The sequence below is a fragment of the Plodia interpunctella genome, chromosome 5, assembly GCF_027563975.2.
Source record: "Plodia interpunctella isolate USDA-ARS_2022_Savannah chromosome 5, ilPloInte3.2, whole genome shotgun sequence".
In the NCBI taxonomy this organism is placed as follows: Eukaryota; Metazoa; Arthropoda; class Insecta; order Lepidoptera; family Pyralidae; genus Plodia; species Plodia interpunctella.
The window spans coordinates 8846622-8870279 of NC_071298.1; the positions used below are offsets into that span (position 1 = coordinate 8846622).

The 23658-nt window shown below is 33.7% G+C and overlaps 5 protein-coding genes across 10 annotated transcripts in view; 2 read left to right on the forward strand and 3 right to left on the reverse strand.

Moving 5' to 3' along the window:
• Window positions 1-335: 335 nt before the first annotated feature.
• On the reverse strand, window positions 336-6779 carry LOC128670230 (uncharacterized). Its single transcript, XM_053745721.2, has 6 exons — window positions 4149-6779; window positions 3529-3687; window positions 2522-2704; window positions 2039-2168; window positions 1461-1621; window positions 336-843 (listed from the first exon to the last, which is right to left on the reverse strand). The coding sequence occupies exons 1-6, from the start codon at window positions 4576-4578 to the stop codon at window positions 566-568; spliced, it is 1341 nt and encodes a 446-aa protein (XP_053601696.1). The 5' UTR covers window positions 4579-6779; the 3' UTR covers window positions 336-565.
• Window positions 6780-10210: 3431 nt separating this feature from the next.
• On the reverse strand, window positions 10211-13934 carry LOC135309723 (uncharacterized). Its single transcript, XM_064435992.1, has 6 exons — window positions 13661-13934; window positions 13058-13219; window positions 12510-12692; window positions 12169-12301; window positions 11574-11734; window positions 10211-10523 (listed from the first exon to the last, which is right to left on the reverse strand). Exons 1-6 carry the CDS (start codon window positions 13854-13856, stop codon window positions 10279-10281), a joined length of 1080 nt encoding a protein of 359 aa, XP_064292062.1. The 5' UTR covers window positions 13857-13934; the 3' UTR covers window positions 10211-10278.
• A 1122-nt stretch (window positions 13935-15056) lies between these two features.
• Window positions 15057-17428, forward strand: Txl (Thioredoxin-like). Its single transcript, XM_053745465.1, has 6 exons — window positions 15057-15241; window positions 15325-15481; window positions 15796-15906; window positions 16041-16190; window positions 16386-16519; window positions 16646-17428. The coding sequence occupies exons 1-6, from the start codon at window positions 15144-15146 to the stop codon at window positions 16854-16856; spliced, it is 861 nt and encodes a 286-aa protein (XP_053601440.1). The 5' UTR covers window positions 15057-15143; the 3' UTR covers window positions 16857-17428.
• Usp39 (Ubiquitin specific protease 39) lies at window positions 17421-21733 on the reverse strand. The gene is made up of 10 exons (XM_053745464.2): window positions 21578-21733; window positions 21328-21476; window positions 20507-20621; window positions 20009-20184; window positions 19551-19776; window positions 19353-19476; window positions 18875-19034; window positions 18331-18521; window positions 17925-18077; window positions 17421-17554 (listed from the first exon to the last, which is right to left on the reverse strand). Exons 1-10 carry the CDS (start codon window positions 21630-21632, stop codon window positions 17458-17460), a joined length of 1446 nt encoding a protein of 481 aa, XP_053601439.1. The 5' UTR covers window positions 21633-21733; the 3' UTR covers window positions 17421-17457.
• A 614-nt stretch (window positions 21734-22347) lies between these two features.
• poe (purity of essence) overlaps window positions 22348-23658 on the forward strand; it is a 51083-nt gene continuing 49772 nt past the window's right edge. For 5 of the 6 annotated variants that reach the window (XM_053745589.1, XM_053745590.1, XM_053745591.1 and 2 more), the window contains exons 1-3: window positions 22348-22490; window positions 23094-23191; window positions 23375-23511. In XM_053745589.1, coding sequence (XP_053601564.1) covers window positions 22369-22490; window positions 23094-23191; window positions 23375-23511 — 357 coding nt within the window. In that variant the 5' untranslated portion in view covers window positions 22348-22368. The remainder of the gene's footprint in view (window positions 22491-23093; window positions 23192-23374; window positions 23512-23658) is intronic. The other variant, XM_053745587.2, reaches the window with a different exon arrangement.

The following is a 23658-nucleotide window of genomic DNA, read 5'->3' on the forward strand; positions in this document are numbered from 1 at the left end:
ACGCGAGGATCTTAACGATTATATTGGTTTTGGAATTTGCCTTCTCCATTTAACACATGTATCTTCAGAAACAATTGCTAATCTATTTAAGCTAATATACAGGAGTCACTTTGGAAGTTAACATACAATCTCATGTGACATGTGTTGGATTCATACCTTTTGGAAGGTCCTAGGTTCGAATACTACCTACTCGGCCACACGTCTCATCACTTCAATTTTTTTTTTCAAATTAAAATTTTATGTAATAAATTATTTTACTATACTCATGATTGATTACGATCCTGAAATTAGTTGGCACTGTTTAGGAATTTTCCTAGATAAACAAAGAACATATATTATTATGACAGCAATTATACGTATATTTTGATGTAACTATGTATATTTTTTTCTAGAACATCATTTAATCAACATAACAACGAATTATACCAACTTTTAGTAAGCATGGTTATAATATTAAATCGTTAATACAATATTACAGTAAATTCCAGTGAATACCAAAACTGACCAATGAGGACAAAGCAAAATACCAATGACATAAAGTCATACAGAATTCGCACCTATGGCTTCAGTAATAAGTTTCCAAAATGTATTTAACGCCGAAGCCCAGAGTAGCGATAGCAGCGGAGGTGGTGTGCACATTGCAATGTCCTCCCAACATGTACTGGTTCTCGCCTTTATCAAGTTTCCACCCGCGAAACAAGGGGATGTCGTACTTCGGTTTCCGCGGTCGGTACTCTGCAGACTTGTCTGAGAAGCAGCCGGCGTCGGTCTGGAAGCTGATGATGCTCAGCAGCCAGGAGCGGTGAAGGAATTGGAAGTGCCCGTCCAGCGCGCAGAGACATACTGGAAATTATTATAAGAAATATAAATATAAATAAATTGTTCATTTATTCATAACATACAAATATACATCACAGAAAATGAAAAAAAAAAATGATGAGAGTATTCTCTGTATAACACCAAAATAAAAAATGGGATAAGTCTGCCATTTTATACATATATGCCTTCTAGATATGTATGTACTTTTGAGATGAGATCTTTGTACAATAAAGATATTACAAACAAAATTCACGTAAGTATATTTGTGTAAGATGTATATTGCTAAACAAAATTTTGGTATAGAATAGATTTAGGCGATGCTTATTTTTCTTACTGCCTTAACTGCCTTTTGTAATTCTTTGCGAAAGCGGAACAGACGATTTTCATATAAACTTTCACCACACATTTTATTTGGTTAGGTTGATTCTTTTAAAAGCAGCCTATGTTTAAACGTGGCTCTTTAACTACGCCGTGAACAGACAAACACACTTTGACATTTAAAATATTGGTATAGATTTCAAAAATATTCTTGAAAATACGGCCCTATTTAGACGCAATTTCAAGAATCTTTTACCGCAAACCAGTGAGTCATTGAGCTCCTGGATGACATTACCATCGAGTTGCTTCACCTTTATACTTACATTGTTCGACAAACAGGTCTATAACACCATAATCGTTCATGCTAATATACGTAGCTTCAGCATACATTTTCTTGCAGAATTTCTGCCGCATGTCCTTATCTTTTTGTTCAGAAAACACATGACAACGATATCCGTAATATGCCAGTTGGAGATACAATAACCTGAAACATTGAGAAATTATCTTATTATTTATTATTAGATTGTTGCCCGGGGCTTCGCTCCCGTGGGAATTTTAAGATAAAATATAGCCTATAACAATCTTGGATAATGTATCTTTCTAATGGTGAAAGAATTTTTGAAATTTCTGAAATTACCCGCCTCAAACATACAAACTCGCAAACGTTTATATATATTATCTCTCTCTAATCAAAGTGAGCCCATTCTTCTTCGTATTGTCGTATTGTGTGTTATATATATGTATATATATATATATATATATATATATATATATATATATATATATATATATAGTTGTTGCCGTTACTAGCTAATGATGACAGTCTTTATAAATATTCCCTTACGTAAAGTATCCTATACCTTATTTTTAACTTTAACGGTACTTAGATTAGAAATTTCACCTATGAGTTAACCCGTAGCCGTAGTCCGTCCCTTTCTCCAAGGGATTCTTACATTGCACTGGAATTTTGCATCTTTTCTTCCATGAGTCTTTACTCGCATGGTTGTTAGCCAGATATGACAAACATCTGTCTGAAAACGTAATGAAAATTGATTTAAAAGCATTCGGTAGGAGTGTTATTAAAAATCATATAATATCTATTAAAAGTTAGTACATTATATGTATGTAATAAAAGATAAATTAAAAAATTACAAAAACATTGTCAACTCTTCGGGGGTTAAAAAAGGAATATAAATATTATAATAATTAAAAAAACTACCTATGCACTTATATTGAAACGAATTTAAATAGTTTTGTACATGTCAAACATGCTTCTTAATTTTGAAAATATATGTATGTGATTCCATATAAATAAATTATTGCAGATATAAATATAGATTCCAGATATTATTATTATTTTAAAACGAATTTCCAAAAGAATTACTAGACTGATCAGGACGCGGTATCGCCTTGTTGAAGTCACCCACATTATCCCTGTATTTGTCCCAATAAGAATACTGGTATTCAAGTTTATTAAATTCTTCCTCAACAGTTTCGTTCACAAGGGCTCCATCATACTTCTCCAAGCGTGATATCCAGAGTCGCTCGTGGTTGAACAGTGTGGTCACTGAAATATTAAAGGAACTTTAAAATAAAAAACATTGACACACCGATACTGATTCATGGCTGAGAAAATATTCTCGATGAAATCACGTTTCGAATAATAACTAAAATTAGATGAAAATGGGTTTAACGATGCTATAGACACACAGATACGTCAAACTAATAACACCGCTTTGTTAGTGTTGGGGGTTGACAAGAATGAATGAAAATAAATATCTGTGTGCCGCTGCTTGCAAGAATTTCTCCGAGCCCTGTTATTTGTAGCGCTACGAATTATGTTACATAAGAGAATCAATAGTGTAAAAGAAATATGACAGAAACAAAGGGTCAACCGCGTGATTTTTCCACGGGTTTTTTTCCGGGATGAAAGACAGCTTATATCCTTCTCTGTACTCCTAACTAATTGTAATGTATACGATACAATTAGATGAACCAAGATTATGGTTACAACGTAGGTACTTAGTTCATTCTTTTTTATTTATTTATTGATATACAAATACGAAATTTACAAAATTGATACATTTGTTTGAATGTAAAGTCAAATTGGAGACATTTTTAAAGGAGTGAAACAGGGGTGGTGTAATGGTTAAGAATGGCGGCGAAGGAAAACATCGTGAGGAAACCTGCACTTTGGTTCATTATCAACTTGTGTGTGAAATGGATAAGGCAATGGCAAACCACTCCATTAATAGGTCCAACAAAGTCGTTGTGTGTTTTTCTTTCCACGTATGAAGGAGAAGAATCATAGTTATATCTATATGCTATCCTGACATTTGGATTTCCACCTGTTGAGTAATAGATGCCTACAACATAGATAAATAAACTTACAGCTTTTACTCAAGGCGTCATCAGGGTCATTATCTCGCTCCACCATATTTTTGAAGAACTTCATAAGCTGGTCGTTCTTTTCCAATATATTCTTCAAATTGAAACTTATACCAGATGGCAAAGTGTTGCGTTTGTTCCTCAAGATCGTTTGTAAATTTACTGCGAACACATAACTTATACTAACATCAAAAACAGCTTATGGTACTTAGTTATAACAAGTTTTTTACAAAAATGTCATTTTTGCCACAAGCTTTTATTGTCATCAGAGAGATCTCGCCTGACAAAAATCCCATATCCGTACTGTAAACCGTTGAAGAGTTCGTTCGTTGGGAGCCGATCATAGGTGCACCATCAAGTCATACTAAAATATAAGAATAATCATGCAATGAACTACTACTACTTTACATTCACTACATCCCGTCTCTAAATATATTATAAATGCTTGTCAAATACTTAACTGAACATACAATCAGTATTATGTAGTTATGATTTGTTTTATAAAATAAATATTTTCAATATTTTTGTGCACAATAATCTAAAATTTGCTAAAACAAACTTCAATTACTTAATTGTACATATATATACATATATATATAAATACAAGCATAATTAGCACTCACCGTCTAATAAAAATAATCCGTAACTCAAACTGATATCAATGTCATTTTTATTCTCCATTAAGAGATCCAGGGCTTTATTTATGGAGTCCGTAATTTCTTCCAAGTCAGCCTCTTGAGGCATATCCGGGAGGTCCCTTGGGACAGGCTTCACTGGCCTGTGTTCATTTTTAAGGTCCCTTGGATCCAGTGGATTTGCATTTTTCTTTTGCAGTTTCGATTTTGCATGTTTAGTGGTATTATTATTTTTTTGTGCTATCGGTTTTATAATACTTGTATTTTGATTTTCCTTATGCGTGTCCGATTTTGTCGTGTTTTCAAATGTTATGTCTTCATTTCTTGTAAAGTTTGAATTGTCCGTATTATTATTAATGGTCAAAACTGTTGGGAATATTATGCACAAAAACAGTAGATTCATTGTCAAAATTTGCATTTTTGTCACAAATTTTCACACTAAAAGCAATATTAATTCCTAAACAGATGTAGTTGCGGCGACACTCAAATAAACACTGTAGTCCCTCTCAATCGTGACGGGGGTTTATCTCAGATAAGAATAAATTAGATTCCTGAAACGCAACCCTTATAAGAAATAGCAACTATATTTTAAAATAGAACCAATCAAGCGCGTTATCTATTCACTTGTGATACTGATTCAGTATCACGTCTTTATCTCTTACGGGGCAGACAGAGCAAAGTTTTGAGAAACTCGAACGCAACGCTTAACTGTATAGGTATAATCACTTGTGTAATTTATATTATATGCCATTAATCAGTAGTACCTACCTAGATATGCATATTTACAGTCGTTTTCATGTGATTGAAATATTTAATGGTTCGTTTCTCATAAAATTTTATGAATAAGTATGGCGTTAATTAAATATTTTTATAACTCAAATAAATGGATGTTTATAAAACTACTATGATCCACGTTTATGTACCTACTGAGAAAGATTTAATTCATCCATAAATGTCTAAGTATGCTCGTATACATATTATTAAAAAAATTATCATAAATAAATAAGATTTTAAAAAAACATTTGTTCTTTATTAGTGTTTTCTAATGAAAGGTGTTTTAAAAAAAATATTTATTTTACAAATTGACAGGGCTCTAATGGCTACAAACAGAGCAATAAAATTTCAACCAATTTCATTGCTCTTAAAAAACTACAGGCCTTTGATATATTTAATCTTCGTGGGTGCACTCGCGGTAACAACACCAATAACTAGGATCAGTATAAAAAAATCAACCTTAAAATTCGTTAAGTTTCGGCTATGACTTTACAACCGACCAAAATAGACAAACAACCGACCAACGTAATAAAATAAAATAATTATGATAAACATTTTTCAGCGATAAGTGAAGAAAACTTCAAAATTTCCAATAAATTTGAAATGTCGCATGTTATAACTATGAACGGATTCCTGATATTTTTTTTACAAAAATGCTTTGTCTAAATACTACCTTTACCCTTCAAAAACCCTGAAGTTTTTCAGAAGTTACATCATTTCAGATAAATTAAAAACATATGTGTTACAATGTTAAATTAGACCTCACAACCGAATCCGAAAATAAACATATGTTTTCTTTTATTAAAATAAATCGCTGTCATTGGAGCGCTCCCTGTAAATTATTGTGAGGATAAGCCTCGCCACGGGGCGCAGTTGACTTCGTTGTGATGCCGGCCATACACTATCAGCAGACAGACCGAACTTTGGCAGTTTCGACGTACATTGCTCGTTTTTCCTTGCGGTAAAAAAAGCTCACAAACAAATTACGCAATGTACTGTGACTCGCGTGGACTTCTGTCCGAGTCCGCCGATAGTGTGTAGGAGTTATTAAACTGTGAAGCGTTCCGTCTTGTATCAGTCTCTACCACGCAATATAACAAAATATATAAATCAGGAAAGAGAATAGCAATTTTAAAAATAAATATTAGATAATATATTTTGAATGTATTTAAGAAATCGGTTAATTACACTAGTGTGTATGCAATTAATTGCCACTAGGCGCGGTAGGTAGCAAAGCACCAGTGTTAAAAATTAATACACTCGAAAATAAAAAAGTAGATCGGTTAGTTCTATTTTAATGGCTTATTTTTACATGATGTTTTTGGTTTCCATAATTAAAGTTTGTACATTTGGTTCAAATCAAAGATCCACTAGACAACAATAAGACACACAAAATTATTCTTTGATTTCATCAATAAATATTGAAAAAAGAAACTCTTATGCTGACTAACAGACAATGCATAATCAAAATTAACCACGTGAATGATCATATCTTTCGGCCACGGCGTGTGGAGTACTAAAATAACAGGGTATTTTCTAGAAATAGCCTAGTGAACTTGAAAATAAACTGTATATGCTGTCAAAGATGATATACGTGCCAATGGACTGACGACCGGGCGAAGTGGAGACGAAAAAGTAAAGTAGGAAAACAAACCCTGAGCTACGACGCTCAACGGCTGAGATAGAATCTGGGAAAATGCTCAAATGAGAGAGAGAATAATTAAGTTTAGTAAAAGTAATTAAGGGCGACGCCGATGTGACCCAAAATAGTTGTTGGCCTACCATCATCATATATCTATGGCCAAGTAAAAAATATCGTTCATAAATCATGCTAAAACCATGATTAACATAATCATCATCAATAAAAGGCTTCTAATAGATATTTGACCGCAAGAATGATTGTCGTCAGAGCTCCGTTAGTGACTTCGGCCTCGCACAAGCCACTGAGCATAGTCGCATGGACATCCTTGTTTAGATTCCAGGGAATTTCAGATTTCATGCTGTCTTTTGTCTTCTTCCGTTCCTCGTGGTGTATCTGTCCCGTAAAACAACCGTCTACAGTCCGCAAACGAACCAATTGCACCAACCACGAACGTTTCAGGAATTCAAAATGGCCGATCAGAGCGCAGAAGGTTACTGAAAAGACATGTAAAAAGTAACCGATGTTTTTTTTTTGTCCTAAAAAGACTTTGTTCTGTTCCTACATGAGGTCAGCGTTTTTACTGATAAATCCAGCCGCTTGCAAGGCGAAACCTGTGCACATATTTGTGATCGATTTGTGCTGAATAAAAATAGCTATAAAAATAACTAAGCAAAATATATCGAGTAATCGGCAGCACGCATTTACAGATGCGCATTGCATCGCTAATATCAACCAAGATAATGGAAACCTCACTAGCACATATCAAAGCACATAAAAGCTTACTCTGTTCCATCATGATATCCGCGTGCTGGTAGTCGTGTTCGCTGATAAACTCTGCCTCTTGCAGCGCGGTCCTGCACAGTCTATACTCCAGCTTCCTGTCCTTTTCTACCGACGAAGACAGGTGACAGCGGCGGCCGAAGTGCGCGAATTGTAACATCATTAATCTGAAATTATTTTACATATACTCTTCTCCTGTTCCGTAGATGATCTGTATGAAGCTAATGACAAGGCAATTGCTGTGGCTACGTATTGGTCTAAATTAATATAATTTGTTTTCTATTTCGATTCGAAAAGAAGAAGAAGAAAAATAATTCGGATGACCTGTAACGACGAAATGGAAGCCTTCCTCTTATTATTAACTATAATGACTTCTTAAAATAAATTTGATATTAGTAATAATACTTCAGGAATAATAAACTTACCGATGTGTTAAAGGGTATCCAAAATTTGAGCCTCTATACAAAAGTTTCACACATTGATTGGGGATTTTACATTTATTTTCTATGATATTACTGATTGGTATTGCAGATATTACTTTGATACAGTAATCTAAAAATAAACAGTTTAGAATATATGTTATAATATTTAATAAAGAAAAAAAATATGGCAGAAAAGTATGAATTAGTAATCTGGCATGGGAAAACAAAAAAAAATATATTTATGCTGTCAGAATTAACTATTCTACGCTAACGAAGTCGCGGATAAACAGCTAGTTGAAAAAAAGGAAATACTTAAATAGGTAATAAATAAAATTAAAATACTTACCAGCTTGACTGGGTGTCGGAGTTGAATTTAGAAATAGTCTCTCGTAATAAGTAATGTTGCCATATTTACTGACGTGTTCTTTTTTTATTTTAAGAGGCAGTTTGTTCCTGTGCTTAATGTCGAATTTCTTCAATTGTGACATCCACACAGATTCATTAGAATACAGGGTTAAAACTGCAAAGCCCATACTAATATTTAAATGTAAAAGTATGTTTGTTAATTTGTCCTTCTTTCACGTGAAAAGGAAAGATTGAGCGACATAAATAAGCTATTTTTTTGCCACGAGCAACAGCTAAGATTATATATAAATAAATATATATTAGGACAAATCACACAGATTGAGCTAGCCCCAAAGTAAGTTCGACACCTGAGTTATGGGATACTAACTCAACGATACTATATTTTATAACAAATACATATATAGATAAACATCCAAGACCCGGGTCAATCATAAAAAGATCATTTTCCATCATGACCATACCGGGGATCGAACCCGGAACCTCTCGGTTCAGTGGCAAGAACTGCGCCACCGAGGTCGTCAAGATGGTTTATTTTAAATGGAATTTATAACAGAATCATTGGAAAATTGAAGTATAAAATTGAAAATTAGATGTACACCGTTGGCCAGCAGTGGGATAAGAGAAGACGAAATGTAATAACAAATAGCAGTTTTCTCATTACTTACCAGTTTTTAGTACTTTATCTTCTGGCTTTTTGTCATGATCTACTTGTGATTTGAAAGCGGTTATTAACTCGTTGTTTTTCTCTAACAAATGTTTTAAACTAAAACTTATGGATTTTGGCAACCTAGCATCTTTTTCCTCCAATAGACGTTTTATGATCACTGCAATTAGAATTATTTTTATACTAGCTATAGTTTTAAAGACTTAAACATACATTCTTAGTGTGAAGGTCGTATTGTTTTTTAGCCCTAAAATATTATTTTTATGGTTCGTGGTCAAACAATAGAACATGTCACTTCTCATTCAAAGGTTTTGGTCGCAAGAATAAAAAAAAAAGATAATCCCTTCACTTACATCACTTATGGTTTATAACGAATTGACACTCTAGCCTAGTCTAGTAATAAGAGTAATTGTTACGTAAAATGAATTTGATAGCAATAATATTATACAAATAATTTAATAAGTGGTAAGTATATATTATATTATAATATACATTATATATCTATACTTATTATGTACTATCACTTACACACCGTTCAATAAAAACATGCCATACTCCAAATTCAAGTCAATGTCATTCTTACTGTCCAAGTAAAAGTTAACAATATCGTGTAGCACAGGCAACAGCACTTTTAAATCCGCCTTCACCAGCATATCCAATTTCTTTTTCAACCCTTCAACTTCTTTGGTCAACTTTTTTGAATATATTTCCTGTTCTTGGCCAAATCCAATAGCCAAGAGTGACGTCGATATCCATATTGCTCCTAATTTATTTAACATACTTAATTTTTATAATACAATAATCACAACAATGCGCAGTCTTATAATATGACGTGGAGTGACGAATAGGGCCTAACAATTTTGTGGATTTAGTAGCCTTACGTTAACATATCTAATATAGCTTGTTATAATGATAAAGGTTTTAAAAATCGTTTTATGAAAACAAAATTCGTGGCTTGCCAGTATCACACGTGATACATTTACTTAATTTAAAATTTAATTAACTTTTAAATTAAGTAAGTACTTAATTTAATTTTTCACGTGGTGGTTTATGATCTCTTTAAAAATCTTTTTATTCAATAGTAGTAGCAGTTAATTATAGTACCTTCATATATACAATCCGGCATGATATACATGTGGTTACATGGTTTAGATATTCCGATGTATTTGAAATATACCGATATATCTTATTGGTTTAGGAAAACCTAAATTATATTAACCCTTTGACCGCCAGACTTTATTGCCTAACTTCATATAAGTAAGTCGGTATGACAATAGCAATGCTTTATATTTTTCTTGATCTATGCCGAGTATAGTATTAGGTCGTATCGTAAGTACCACGTCATTCATTGAGTCTGGACACTAATATGGAATTGGAATGGCGCATGAATAAATTAAAAAAGTATTAAAAAATATTTAGTTACGAAGTAAGACTCAAAGAACGCGATATTTTTATCGACGGTTACAATCTTCAATAGGAGTTCTCCAATAAAAACCGGATCGCTGAGGCTAGCACTCCAGCAGCTAGTACCGTAGTGTGGCCGTTACATCTCCCTTCGAGCATGGAGAATCTCCCGTTAAGATTGGTGTCCTTCGTCTCCTGGTCCTCCTCATCTACGTCTGGGAAGCAGCCCTCGTCGACTTGCCACCGAAGAATTTGCATGAGCCAATCATGTCTGATGAACTGAGAATGCCCCTCGAGAGTGCACAGGAAGACTGAAAGGCAGTAATTAAGGCATGGTGGAACTTTTCTACATACCTAATGTTGCTGGCCAAGTTGTAACAGACTCGTATAAGTTGTAACTTTTTTACAAGTTTTTGTCAACTTTCAATGCAAATAAAGTAGGTATGTGCGGGTGGAATCTTGTAACTCAATTTCGAAGTAGATATCTACAACCTATTGAGATGACATTTTTTACGTTAAGGATGACAATGCATTAATTATGATAGCATGACTCGTCTACCAAGGTACGGTTCTCGTCGAGGGAAATCCTCAACGATTACCGCTTGGATATTATTTTTTTGTCACACATTGAATGCAATAAGGTCTCTCCGATAACAATAAAAGCTGGTGTCAAAAATGTAATTTATGTCAAAAACTTATTTAGTCACTTCTTCATAAGTAACAGAGTGTTTGAAGGCGTTCAGTTTTAGTTTCTTGTAACATTTGTCAGCATCAAAGCACTTATACATTTATTATTAAATACTAGCTTTTGCCCGCATCTTCGCCCGCGTGAACTTCATAGCAAAATCTCAGTAATTTTTTTATCGCGTACTCTGTAAGACTGGCAAACATATATGATTCAAATTCGCATTTTTTTCTCATCTTTAGTTAAATTTTCTGTTTCCCGCTGCGTGTCTCGTCCCGCAAACTTGTCCAATCCCGCTTCCTGCTATGTAATGTAAAGTAGATATCCCGTACCGCTTCCTACATATTGTGCCATCATGTATTTTTCTATGTGTCCCGTCCTGCTTCCCACGTCTCCTTCCGTATCTCCTTCCCATTTCCCGCTCCTACTCCCACTTCCCGCCCAACAGTTTCGAGTGTATGTTATCTGTCAGTCAGTCACTCAGTAACGGAAGAGTTTTATAGGTACTGATATATTGATACATACTGCGCCCATTATATCTTTGTCAGACTTTAATCGATAAAAACAATTTGTTTATATTCTATTTACACCTTTCCAAGGTGGAAGAAAAGGTTGAATTATTATTTATTAGAATATAATATTATTAATTATGTAGATTAAATTTCTTCGTACTTACTTTGCTCCAAAAATAAGTCAAAAGCCTTGAAATCGTTAAAATCTATATACATGCCTTCGGCGTAACAACGTTCACAGAACTCTTTTCTTAAATATTTGTCGTCTGCTTTGGATATCACGTGGCAGCGACGTCCAAAACGAGCCATTTGTAGAAAAAGCAACCTGAAATCACATTGCAGAAAATTATAACTTGCTTTATGTACCTGATTGAATCTGAATGAAGCTTAAACACCTGATAGGTTTACAAATAAATAAATTTATAAGTAGTTAAACAAAAAATTGTGTCTGGGCAGCGGTGTCCACTTACCATGAAGTATACTCGCATAGTAGTTTCAGCAACGTCACCTCCAACGGCATCGGTGTGTCGGGAACTCAATACAAACGGAACGTAAATTATTTCGGCTGTTCGAAATTTTTAAATATTCGGAATTGGTTTATCTCTTGTTGGTTATATGTTGCCAAACAGCTGTCAAGGCTTTTTTAAAAGCCATATTAGAAAACATTCATTAGTATGGCATTGATAGGTACATGTTTAAGTACATATACACGTAGTACATATTTAACCTAGGATTTATTTATACCTATGTGAAACAAACCTGTGAGTCAATCCATATCCGTTATTGGAGCCAGATATTGTAAACTTCTGACAAATCGAAGGAAGATTGCACTTTTTGTTACGATGATAATTATTGACTGGATTTATTGTGCTCAAGTTTGCCAGGCATGCGTCTAAAACAAATTGCGCTCTTCAAGATTTCTCATAGTATAGGTACATATAATTTAAGTGTCATTTGGAAAATGAATGTTTAGCGCTAATAAGTAGCGTGTACAATGCAGGTGTATATGATACACGATTTTTTCGAGAATATTCGTAGAACGTCCTTTACCAAACTTGTGCTGTAATTTTATGAACAAGTATGTCGAATAGGTATATTACCAGACTGCTCTGGTGTTGGTGTTCCTTCTAATGGATCAATGGATCGGAGATAACTTCGCCAGTTTCGATAAAGTGTTTTTACATGCTCCGTGTTGTAGTTGTAAGTTAACAGTCTTGATTTTTTACGGTGAAATTGTCCCATCTGTGTCATCCATTGAGTTTCATTAGTAAATAATGACAAAACTGTAATATCAAAGAAAATATTAAAGCAGTAGGTATATACAGTAATTACTTATACCGACAGCCTGTATGTAACACACGTTCGATATCAGGTAAGCATATCTGTCTATTATAATTACATCCTAACGTAGACTTACTTGTAGTTTTACTTCTTTCATCATATCATTGTCTCCCCCAACTCCTTCCAAACCGTTCTATCCGATCCCAAATCCAACCATTTCCACCTAAAGCCTGGCGGATCCCCAACGCCCTTCGTCTGCCACGTTTCTTCTTTCTGTACCTAGGTGTCCAGTGTGTAACTACATTACTACTACGCATTTTAGCTTTTCTAAAAGTATTTACTAATTATATATCATTTAAATACTCACTATTTCTAACAAAAATTGCTTCTGCCGGATTGGGGTTATTTCTCGCTATACTTTCAGCTGTCCTAATAAGGTCGTCCATTTTGTATACCAATGTATTCAGTCTGATTTTAATTGAAGCTGGTAAACGACTATCCTCCTCTATTAATACTTTTTTCATATTCACTGTGAATAGAAATCCCAAATAAAATTTACGTATACTTCCTACATATAACATATTTACAACTGAATTACCACTATGTTTAATATTACCAATCAACCTTTATTTATATTTTTATCATAGGAAGCAATTTCTACTACTCTAGAGGTAATAGTAAGGCTCAGGGTACCTAATACAAATACTATTTCGCACATTTTCGTTCATAATTTCACATCGCGGTATGTAGTTGTAAAAGTCAGATGTCTTTAAGCCACTTGAATAAAATCTGACACCAGTGTTAGCAACAACACTGTCATATATTACTATATACTATATATATATATATATATATATATATATATATAACAACACTCTCATATGTTACTATATTTGGGATCCATAAAAATAAACCTAATACTATATATATTTATTACTATATATAGAACTAGTTACTACTAATTTCCTACCTTGTGATACAAATAATCCAAAATGAGCTATAGTATTCAAATAATATCTATGAATACTAAAAAAATCTGCGATCTTATTCAAAGCATTGAAATACAAATTTAGATCAACATCGACTTTGTTCATTTTTATATTGGTTTGACCTAAAACAGTTATGAGAAGAGTGACCTCCCACCAGCTTATCGCTGCTAACTTCATGATTCAGTAATACTTTCAAACCTATTAACTACCTAGTTTAAGATACCGCTGTCTGAGACGAAATGTTGATACCACAGCATGCTTGGCAAATTGATTTTACACAAAAACATAGGTAAGCAGCTAATAGGGGGGAACTTGGAAAGCACTTTTAGTATTATATATGTTTGGCTAGTAAAACCGTAATAACTTATATACCTAAACCTTCCCCAGGAACCATACCATCTATTGGTCAAAACCGCATAAATATCTGTGTAGTAGTTTTTGAATTTAGTTAGAAGTTGGTGATACCAATGCTGTCAAAACAAGTATATCTCACAACAGAAAATATTCTTGGGATCCATAGAAAGTTATAAAAATTTAATACCTAGTAATTACCTAATAGGTACTTAACTTACATCGAACAAATTTTAATATAGTGCATGCTCGTACGAAATTATAAACTCTATGATCCTATATACTCATTCTCCTCTATCAGTTAACTAAACTTAGTCGAACATGTTCAATTTATTTATCGGTTAATTGATTATCATGAGCAACATTTACCACTTGCATAAAATTATGTTGATCCTACACATTACTTCCATGTACAAACAAATACATAATCGTTTATCAGGTATTCCCGACGCATTTAGTTGTTGACGTCAGTCGATAGCACACGCAACGAACTATATGGACCTTTAGGGTTTTTTTTAAATTTTACAAAAAGCCGCGACTTTAAAAAGGAAGTCTGTCACGTTTGGTGCGTGGAAGAAAATATTTGAAAAAATGCCTTCATTTAGCAATTATTTACCACTAGACGTGGTAGGTAGTCGTAAAGGTCATGTCAGATTCCTTTAGGGGACTTTAATAAAATTTGATACGAGTGTCGGAAATAGAAAGATTGTATAATACATAATCGCGGTTCTTATTCAATTTGACCCTTCGAGCCGGACCACTGGAATTTATTTATTTTATAACAGCTGCTTTTCTTCGCCAAAAAGTGATACAGGTGGACCACTTTAAAATAGTTACTATTTTAAAGTGTGTTCCACCCAGTGCTCCTGAGCAAGTAATATTTCGACAACTTCGTCGACGAATTCGACGACGTAGGTATTTGGTCTTGTAGATTATTTTCTTTGCCTTAATGGCATATTAAAATAGTACTGTCACAATGTCAACGAAAAAGTCAACAGTTGACTTGACACAAAGTTGACAGCACAATTGTCACTGCTGCCATTTTGAATTGAATGAAGTGCAATTTTTGTTGTCATCATTTGAGTTCTTGATTGATATAATTATTCGAAAACCATGGGTTTAGCTACCATTGTTGAAAATGAAGCTCATTTTCAGTCTGAAATGGCTAATGCGGGTACAAAGCTAGTAGTGGTGGACTTTACCGCTACTTGGTAAGCGCCATAACCTGTATTAAAAATTACAGAGTCATCGTTTAAGTTTTCTACTCTTTTATTAATTTCCATGATCTTTTTAGGTGTCCACCATGCCAAAGGATTGCACCGTTTTTTGAACAATTACCTGCGAAGTTTCCAAGAGCGGTATTTCTCAAAGTTGACGTGGATAGATGTGCAGAGACGGCCAGCGCCCAAGGCATCTCAGCGATGCCTACTTTCGTTTTTTACAGAAACAGAGTGAGTAATATCTATTGTAATAGCTAATGCTAAAATTCCCTTCGCTTTGTAAAGAATTTCTTCAATAATATGAAAATAAATTCTTGATAGAAAACTATTGTGAGAATTTTCATCATGATTACTGCAAGGCTTTATACACATGAGCCTTCGTCTATCTAGCTAACAACATCTTTCCAAAGAACCAGTTATTATTTCTTTATTATTTTTCTTCTTTTATTTTTTAAATCACAGAAATAATTATGCACAAATAGTGGGCTTAACACTATTATTATTCTAATTTCTCTTTAGTTTCAAAGTGTATAACTTATTTTCAGACAAGGATTGATCGGCTACAGGGTGCTGATCCTGGAACTTTAGAAAGCAAAGTTAGACAGTACTATGGTACAGAAGATGCTGGTGAAGAAGACAGTGCTGTCGCTGGACATGTAAGTTGTTGCTGCTCTTGTAACTTAGGATTTTTGTTTAATCTTAACTACTTCAGTATTGTACAAAGCATTTTCTTTGTGCCTATACTTATATAAGCTGTAATGTAATATAAGATGATTTTTCTTCAATGCAGATGGATTTGGGGACATTCATCACAAAGAGTGAATGTGAATGCTTGAATGAAGCTGATGATCACCCCATGATGCATGCTCTGACCAGTGCTGGAGGATATCTTGCAAGTGACTGTGATGAACAACTTATCATAAATATAGCTTTCAATCAGGTGTGTAATTTTTTACATTGGTATCAATGGATGATAGTATTATATGTGCCAACAATGCAGTATTACCAAACACAAGACACATTGTTTTTTTCTCTACTAATGTGCAAGTTTGGAACCTTGAATTGAATTTTTAATATATAAATGCTAAAATATATGATTTATTTAAAGATATGTAACAATTTTTTTCATTCTTAGTTGGTGAAACTCCATTCTCTAAAGATCAAAGCTCCAGCTGACAAGGGACCTAAGTTTGTGAAACTGTTCATCAACCAGCCAAGGACGCTGGACTTTGACCAGGCAGCTGGGAATGCATCTGTACAAGACTTGGAGTAAGTCAATTTCATTGCACCAAATAGTTATTTTGTACATTCTTTAGTGTTTTATATGAAAGTGTTTTATACTTTATATTTTTTACAAAATTATATTATAATTTTACAAATAATGTCCATTTTCAGATTATCTCCTAATGATCTAGAAGGCAATCCCATTCCTCTCAAATTTGTGAAGTTCCAGAATGTTCAGAACATACAGTTGTTCATAAAGGACAATCAGTCTGGCGGAGAGGTGACACAGATAGATCATCTGGCCTTCTATGGCTCTCCAATTTCCACTACAAATATGGGAGAGTTCAAGCGTGTTGCAGGCAAGAAAGGTGAAAGCCATTAGCCGGTGCAGCTGCTTTCAGAAGAGCTCAGTTCAGGGTTATTTGAATACCAGTTTGCTGATTTTGTGGTAAATTTGAGCATGGTAAAATAACAACTTGTATCCATTTAAGTAATGATGACGTAAGAGATACTATACTTCTGCCATCTTCTATACTCACAGGAGATCTTTCACTAGTACATGTGGCGGTTGCAATATGAGCTTATCAAAAAATTGTGATGATAGAGTGGTAGACTTTTTAAGAACAGATAAATATTATCAATGCTAAAATTTTTATGAAATATTTTCTTTCAAATACCAATTTTAGACAGGGTATTTATTATTTAAATACATAAAATAACACTGAACTGTCTCTTCAACTAAATTTATGTAAACATTATTTAACTAATGTAAATTGAGTCATTTCTCAAACTGTGTCAAATAAGTAAATGTGTATTTAATATATAGTCACATATTTATAAAATATAACATCAATATTATTATAAGTGAAAGGTCATTCCATAGGCCACAGTTTGTTAAATGGGATTCAGGAATATCAGGTATTTGTATATTCAATAAATAAAATAATTAAGATATTTACTTATTTTATTTAGTAGATCTAATATCAATCCTGTTTCAATTCATATATCTGAATGTAAGCTTCAGTGAGAGTAATCATCTGTGGCAGGATACTGGTGACATGTAGATCCTGCATCTCATACCTAAATATAGAGAATTATATATTTATATTAGTATTTTATATTTTACTATCTTCTTGTCCCGGCTTTGCTCAGGAACCATAATTATGTGCTAAATTTCATTAAAATCAGCCCAGTAGTTAATTTAATTACAAACAATAATACAATTCTTTTCTCATCATTAAATAAATAAAATACTTATGGATTTAAACACGTCAAGGTATTTTTTTCCTGCAAGGCGTTCCTTGGCGATATCTCTCTTTTTATTTTAGCGGCGCGGGAAGTATTTTTAACAGAAATTAAACTTATATAAAACGCTCTACACACTGCAATCTTTTGCTGCAACAAAAAGTAATACAAGTATACAAAACAAAGAAAAGTAGTACAAATTTACCATTGCTGTGTTGGTTTATGCAGGACATGCGCCCTGTATGTACCCTTCTCTGGAGTGCCATCATGGACGATATTGCCGACCAGTTCATATATTGTCTGCCCTTTATGCTTGGCCTTCACTTCCGGCGTAAGTATATCACCGAAGTCGACATTCCTGTAAAAAAAGTACATTAAAAAAAACTAAAAATAACACGCTCTCTCATTTTAGTTGCTTTGAACAAAAGCCACATTGCATCTGACTTAATTGAATCAGCCTTTTATTTTGAATAGCTGTTGCCAGCAGATTCGTCCGCGGTAGCCTATAGTTGATTAAACTCAATCAATGAGGATCATCAAAATGACTTAGTGGTTTAGTCGTGAAAATGTGACAGAGTTTTTCCCTATTACAAACAAGAATAAATACTTACTTGACAGGAAAGTTCACCACAGTAGGATTCTTCTCAACAAAGAATGTATTCTTTGTAAATCTTTTGATATACAATATCAGATACGGCGGGAGTTGCGTTATTTCAAACCTTTTCAAGAAGTTCTCCTTGTAAGTTTTGTACTCCTTCGATGTTTGACCATTAAATTTAGATAATAACTGATAAAGATTTACCTGAAACAAGAATATCATCTATCTAATATATTGAAGTTGAGAAATATGAAATGTACAGTAGACCTCATTACACTTGAATAATTTTTACTATTATCCAGATTCTTCAACATAAAAAAGCCTACTGTACATTTTGATAAGAATAATAATTATAATTTAAATTATATAGATACGTACTTATATAAAGAATAATATTAAGTAGGTATCTTGTTGACACAAGTAATAAAACAGTGTGTCTCAATATTGACCACTTTATAAAGAGTAGGTTTTTAGGTAGGAAACTAAGGTCCCACTGTTACAATGGGACATAACAGACTTAAATAAAATCTTAAAATGATAACTTCAATAGCAAATACCTGAGGAATGATGTTTTCTCTAAACTCATCGGTGAAGAGAGGTGTCGGAGGTAGGTCGCAGGTGAGATACAAGAATGGTGACTCTGTGATCATCTCGTTGTACTCCTCGCTGGTCAGGTCCACCTTGGCAGCGTCGTCGGCGTCCGGAGGCGGTAGTTTTCTGAGTTCAGACGTTAAGCTTACGAATTTGTAGTTCATATGAAGCAAGTAAAGAAACTGCTATGCTAGTTGTACTGTATGTATGTGTAGTGTAGTACGATCACTGATGTCCGAAATAGATATAATCCATGTGAGTCAAACCTCTACAAATAAATAAATACTTTGTTTTCAAGAATAAGAATCTTAAAACATACTTTGGAATTTACGAGTCAAATAAAAACTCAACAACAGCTTGGTTAATTCTGTACTTAATTAGTAATTAGTAAACCTAGTGATAACTAGATTACTCCATGTTTTATTAAATATTTAATTAATTTACCTCGTATAGATCCTCATGTGTCCCAGAAAAGATTTATAAATTATCGAACTGTTTGGTTTTTTAGTTCCATTCAGAGCCATATGAAGAGAGTTGAGGAACCAAGACATAAAATCAATTGGATCACCTAAAACATTGATATAATATTTTTATTATTATTACTAAATTATATAGAAGCAATAAACATGGAATATCACTTACTTTGTTTTATAAATTGGAACCTTTTCTTGGACCACAACACAACAGCCTGCAACATTTCATGAGGTGACACATGAGCTTTAAAAGCCCTCGGGTTCCACAGCTTCCTGAGGAGTTCTCCAAATCGTTGTACCAGCAAGAATGACGAATCTCCTGGTGGCCTTTTCACATCTGCATAGTTTTCTTCACGTAAAAAGTAGTTACGAAGGGGCCGCACTTGAGACAGACACTAAAAACATTACACATTCTGCATTATGACAAGCTCAGTAAAACAAAGCATAGACATCAAGCCTTACAGCAGACACAAAATCATATTGTCTGGAGGCCCTAGTAAAGAGAATCACAGCTACTGGTGGTCATGACCCTCAGCCATGAGGACACAACTATGACAATGAAGTTGTTCTTAAAAAGACCAATATTTTCTTGATGATATAATCAGTAGTATTGTAAATAATGCATACCTGAAGGATGACATTGCAATAGTCATTAGCTTTGATGTTATTAAGGCCAACAATGCCAGGCATGTACATAGTGCCATCAATAGCCCTAGACATCTTGGTGGCAGTGTCCAGTTGCTTTATCTGTTCAGCAGTGAAGATGGGATTCAAGACATATTTTATGTCATTCAATGAGGAATCTGTAATATAGAAGACACTTGTTAATATTAAATTTATAATAGGCAATCAAGTGGTTGTGAAGCAATGAATTATCTGTTATAGACTTGTCTATTTGTCAATTAATATTTCAATAAATTTAGTCAAAAACAATCCAAGCCAAAACATAACATACAAAAATGTATAAATGTTAAAAGCATAAATAATTAAATTTAAATGTAACAAAAATAATCAAAACATAGCTTAAACCTAGTGCACCAAATAAGAATTGGAAAAGTGTGATAAAAATAGAAAAAATCCTTCACCCAGTGGGACATTACAGGTTAATAAAAAAATAATCATTACCTATAACTTCATAGTTATCTGGTAAACAGTAGAATTTCAAAGTATGTAAGTTGAGAAAAACATGATGCCCATCAGCCACTGAATGTGTATAAGCATGTGTGTTGGTTCCTCTTCCCTAAAATTATACCAAGTTAATTAACAAAGTACATAATCATTCCCATTATACAATTAAATTAGACTTTACTGTACTAATTTTACTTTGGGTACCTAAATGAGATACTAAAGGTGTTTAATTTTAAACATACAAAAGGATAACCCATTGATTGTGGAGAATACAATACTATGTAGAGTATATATAGCAATAAAAAGAGTAGAATATAATAATATGTAGAGATACAATAGACAAACAATTGTTGGACCGAGGCATTAGCACCAGTCCATAAATTAATGTTAAGAAAGAATGCCATTTGACGCTGTTCAGAAAAATACAGACTTATCCATCAATTTCTACCAAATTAGGTTAAACTTGGACAATGGATAAGTTTGCATTTTTCATTTGGAATTCATGTTCCTATCAACACATTTGACAACAAAGAGAATTCTGTCCATCTGTTTGATGCTAACCAATTATTCCAACTTTCTTTTCTACTAAGTATGTTAATGCAAACAATGGTGTCAGAGTAAAAACCTTTCATGAATACCGCCATCTGCACTCAACTAAACACTAGTAAACTATATAGTCAACCAGTGTGCAGGTTTCTTCCCTAAGTTTTCTTTCATTGGAAGCAACTGGTGATCTGAAAACTACTATATGAACCTGAAAGGTTTCAAATCACAAGGAACGGCTTAAACGATCTTTTCTTTATATATTGTCCTCTTACCTGGAAATATTTACCACAAACTAAACAAGCATATACATTAATTCTGGTCAGTGAAACAGAACATAGCTTTTCGAAGTCAAAGTCGAGCACATGTCTATTTATTGTATCCAAATATGGGCATTGAATATGCTTAGTCTTCGGCGGTGGTTCTGAAAGAGAACGTCGTTACAAAGCAATTATAAACAACTGTACTCCACAGCAGAGAAATAGGTTACAATTTTCAAAAGTACACTGAAAATTCAATATATACCAGAAATGTCTGTCCCATTTTCAGACAATTTTCGTTTTGCAGTATTTTCCGTCATTATTTTGAATATGATTAGAAATATATAATACAATCAATAAAACTCGTAAAACGAGCATCAACCAATTTTTGTTTGACTGTAGTACTAAGTGACAGTGACAGAAGGACAACACCTAATTGACTTGACGTTGACAGTCCTCACCCATCTAACGAATAATCTAATAATAATATCGGCTTCTTGGCATTGGGATGCACAGCACCTTTGCGGCTTCCCATCCAACGCTGTTCACATGGCTGGTGCGGCCGCTGAATGGGCAGCCACCCAGAAGCATATTAAATATACTTCTCTAACGCGTTTGTATATGTTTGTCTCCTGCGCGGTGGAGGTGAGCGGTATGGTGTGCTGAGGCAAGGGGTTTTGTGCGGGAGCTGGGTAGGCGCCTTAGAAATCATTATTTCTAAGGCGGCGCGGGCGTCATACCTGGTGCAACGAATTTCTCTCGCAATATAGTGAGGGAATGCCGCCAGCGTTATGGGCCCAATTGCACCAGGTACGTCATAGGGCGGTCTTTTTGACTAAGTTTCTAATAAGAAAAGATTTGTATAGAAATATAATATTTAACTAACGAATATGTAGGCATATATAATATATAATAACTACCTACGCGCTCTCGCACCCTTTTTATAAATCTATGGACACTGCCTATTCTAGAATTTTTTATTGTCTATGAAGATGAATGTCATTTACTGACAGTTCATGTCATTTGCTTGCAGAATTTCGTTTCATTCTTCTGAAAATGGCCGCTTCAGGAGGAAGTATTGAGTGGTCAACAACAGTAAAACCAATTTTAACTGCCTTATACGGCCCCTTTTTCGACAAAAATGATGTCGTAGAAAATATACAAGCTATTATAAAAAGGTAAAAAATATGTATACTTCTTTGTTACCCAGATTAATTTAATTTTTATGATGTGTCTTGTCGATTTTTATCAAAGAATTTGTTTATTTATGTTCAAATTTGCAAGTGTTCTTAGAAACGGACGGACTTTATTTATTAGAATATTATAACTATAATATAATTTGCTTCGAATGCAATGTTGACCCCATAATATTACTCATTCATACTTCTTTATTAACTCGATTATGTCGCATAATCAATCATATAAATGTAATATAATTTGACAGAAATATAAAATTGTCGCGCATAAAGTGGTTTTCAATACTAAAAATATGCATCTGCATTTTACAAATATGTATTTGTAATGTAATGTTTATATTTATGACCTACCCTCTATAATCTCTGAATATAATGCAAAAGGACTAAATTAGGACAGATCATGAAGAGATTTGGAAACAAACATTATGCCTAACACCCCTGTTGTATTTAAAAATTATCTATGAAATGTAGTAAAAATTCTCTGGCATTCTTAGAAGGCCAGGTCAATTTATCTAGATAATTCTTATAGGAATGAAGTCACATCTTTAGGCCCGAAATAAAACAAAGTGTTTATTTTGTCCTCAGTGAAAGTGAATTCCAGAACCATGAAGACATTTATGATCTATTCTACACATGCTTTGCTTGCCTCTCGGCACACTTCATCAGCATCAATGCAAATAATTGTGAGTATTTATTATCAAACTTTGACAAACTAACATGATACCTGAATTGGAGGCTAAAAGATAAATTCTCCAGTTCCTCACATTATTTTTGAAGCCATTATTAGCCATTTGGTTTTTGTTACTTAATATTGTGCAATTTTTATTGTTCATTTAAAAAAACTTATGATTTTACTTTTATTTCAGTACCTAGTGACCAGCTGAGCACTGCTCGTGATGCACTTAGGGTTATACTTAAACAAATTCTGAAGAAGCTCTCTGAGGCCGGATTGAGCTATGATGACACATCTGCTACGACTGCACCAAGCATCTCTATCAAACAGGTATTTTAGTTTTTGCTCTTGGAAACTAGTATTGTATAGTTATTTTAACTTAAATGTACATAAAGTATTATCCAGCCAGATGTTTTAACTGGTTTCAGTATTTCCTTTTCAACAATTGAATTTTTTATTATATTCTATTACTTGTTC

What these genes read in the sequence shown, in the direction of transcription:
- LOC128670230 (XM_053745721.2), bottom strand. Translation starts at nt 4,578, where the DNA reads ATGCAAATTTTGACAATGAATCTACTGTTTTTGTGCATAATATTCCCA. An exon ending in TGACGCCTTGAGTAAAAGCT is followed by an intron (nt 2,705 to 3,528) that starts GTAAGTTTATTT and finishes TTAATATTTCAG; the next exon opens with TGACCACACTGTTCAACCAC. An exon ending in AGACCTGTTTGTCGAACAAT is followed by an intron (nt 844 to 1,460) that starts GTAAGTATAAAG and finishes AATAATTTCCAG; the next exon opens with TATGTCTCTGCGCGCTGGAC.
- LOC135309723 (XM_064435992.1), bottom strand. Translation starts at nt 13,856, where the DNA reads ATGAAGTTAGCAGCGATAAGCTGGTGGGAGGTCACTCTTCTCATAACT. An exon ending in ACCAACACCAGAGCAGTCTG is followed by an intron (nt 12,302 to 12,509) that starts GTAATATACCTA and finishes AATTTGTTTTAG; the next exon opens with ACGCATGCCTGGCAAACTTG. An exon ending in TGACTTATTTTTGGAGCAAA is followed by an intron (nt 10,524 to 11,573) that starts GTAAGTACGAAG and finishes ACTGCCTTTCAG; the next exon opens with TCTTCCTGTGCACTCTCGAG.
- Txl (XM_053745465.1), top strand. Translation starts at nt 15,144, where the DNA reads ATGGGTTTAGCTACCATTGTTGAAAATGAAGCTCATTTTCAGTCTGAA. An exon ending in GTGGACTTTACCGCTACTTG is followed by an intron (nt 15,242 to 15,324) that starts GTAAGCGCCATA and finishes TGATCTTTTTAG; the next exon opens with GTGTCCACCATGCCAAAGGA. An exon ending in ACAGTGCTGTCGCTGGACAT is followed by an intron (nt 15,907 to 16,040) that starts GTAAGTTGTTGC and finishes TCTTCAATGCAG; the next exon opens with ATGGATTTGGGGACATTCAT.
- Usp39 (XM_053745464.2), bottom strand. Translation starts at nt 21,632, where the DNA reads ATGACGGAAAATACTGCAAAACGAAAATTGTCTGAAAATGGGACAGAC. An exon ending in AGATAACTATGAAGTTATAG is followed by an intron (nt 20,185 to 20,506) that starts GTAATGATTATT and finishes TCTATATTACAG; the next exon opens with ATTCCTCATTGAATGACATA. An exon ending in GTGGTGAACTTTCCTGTCAA is followed by an intron (nt 18,078 to 18,330) that starts GTAAGTATTTAT and finishes CTTTTTTTACAG; the next exon opens with GAATGTCGACTTCGGTGATA.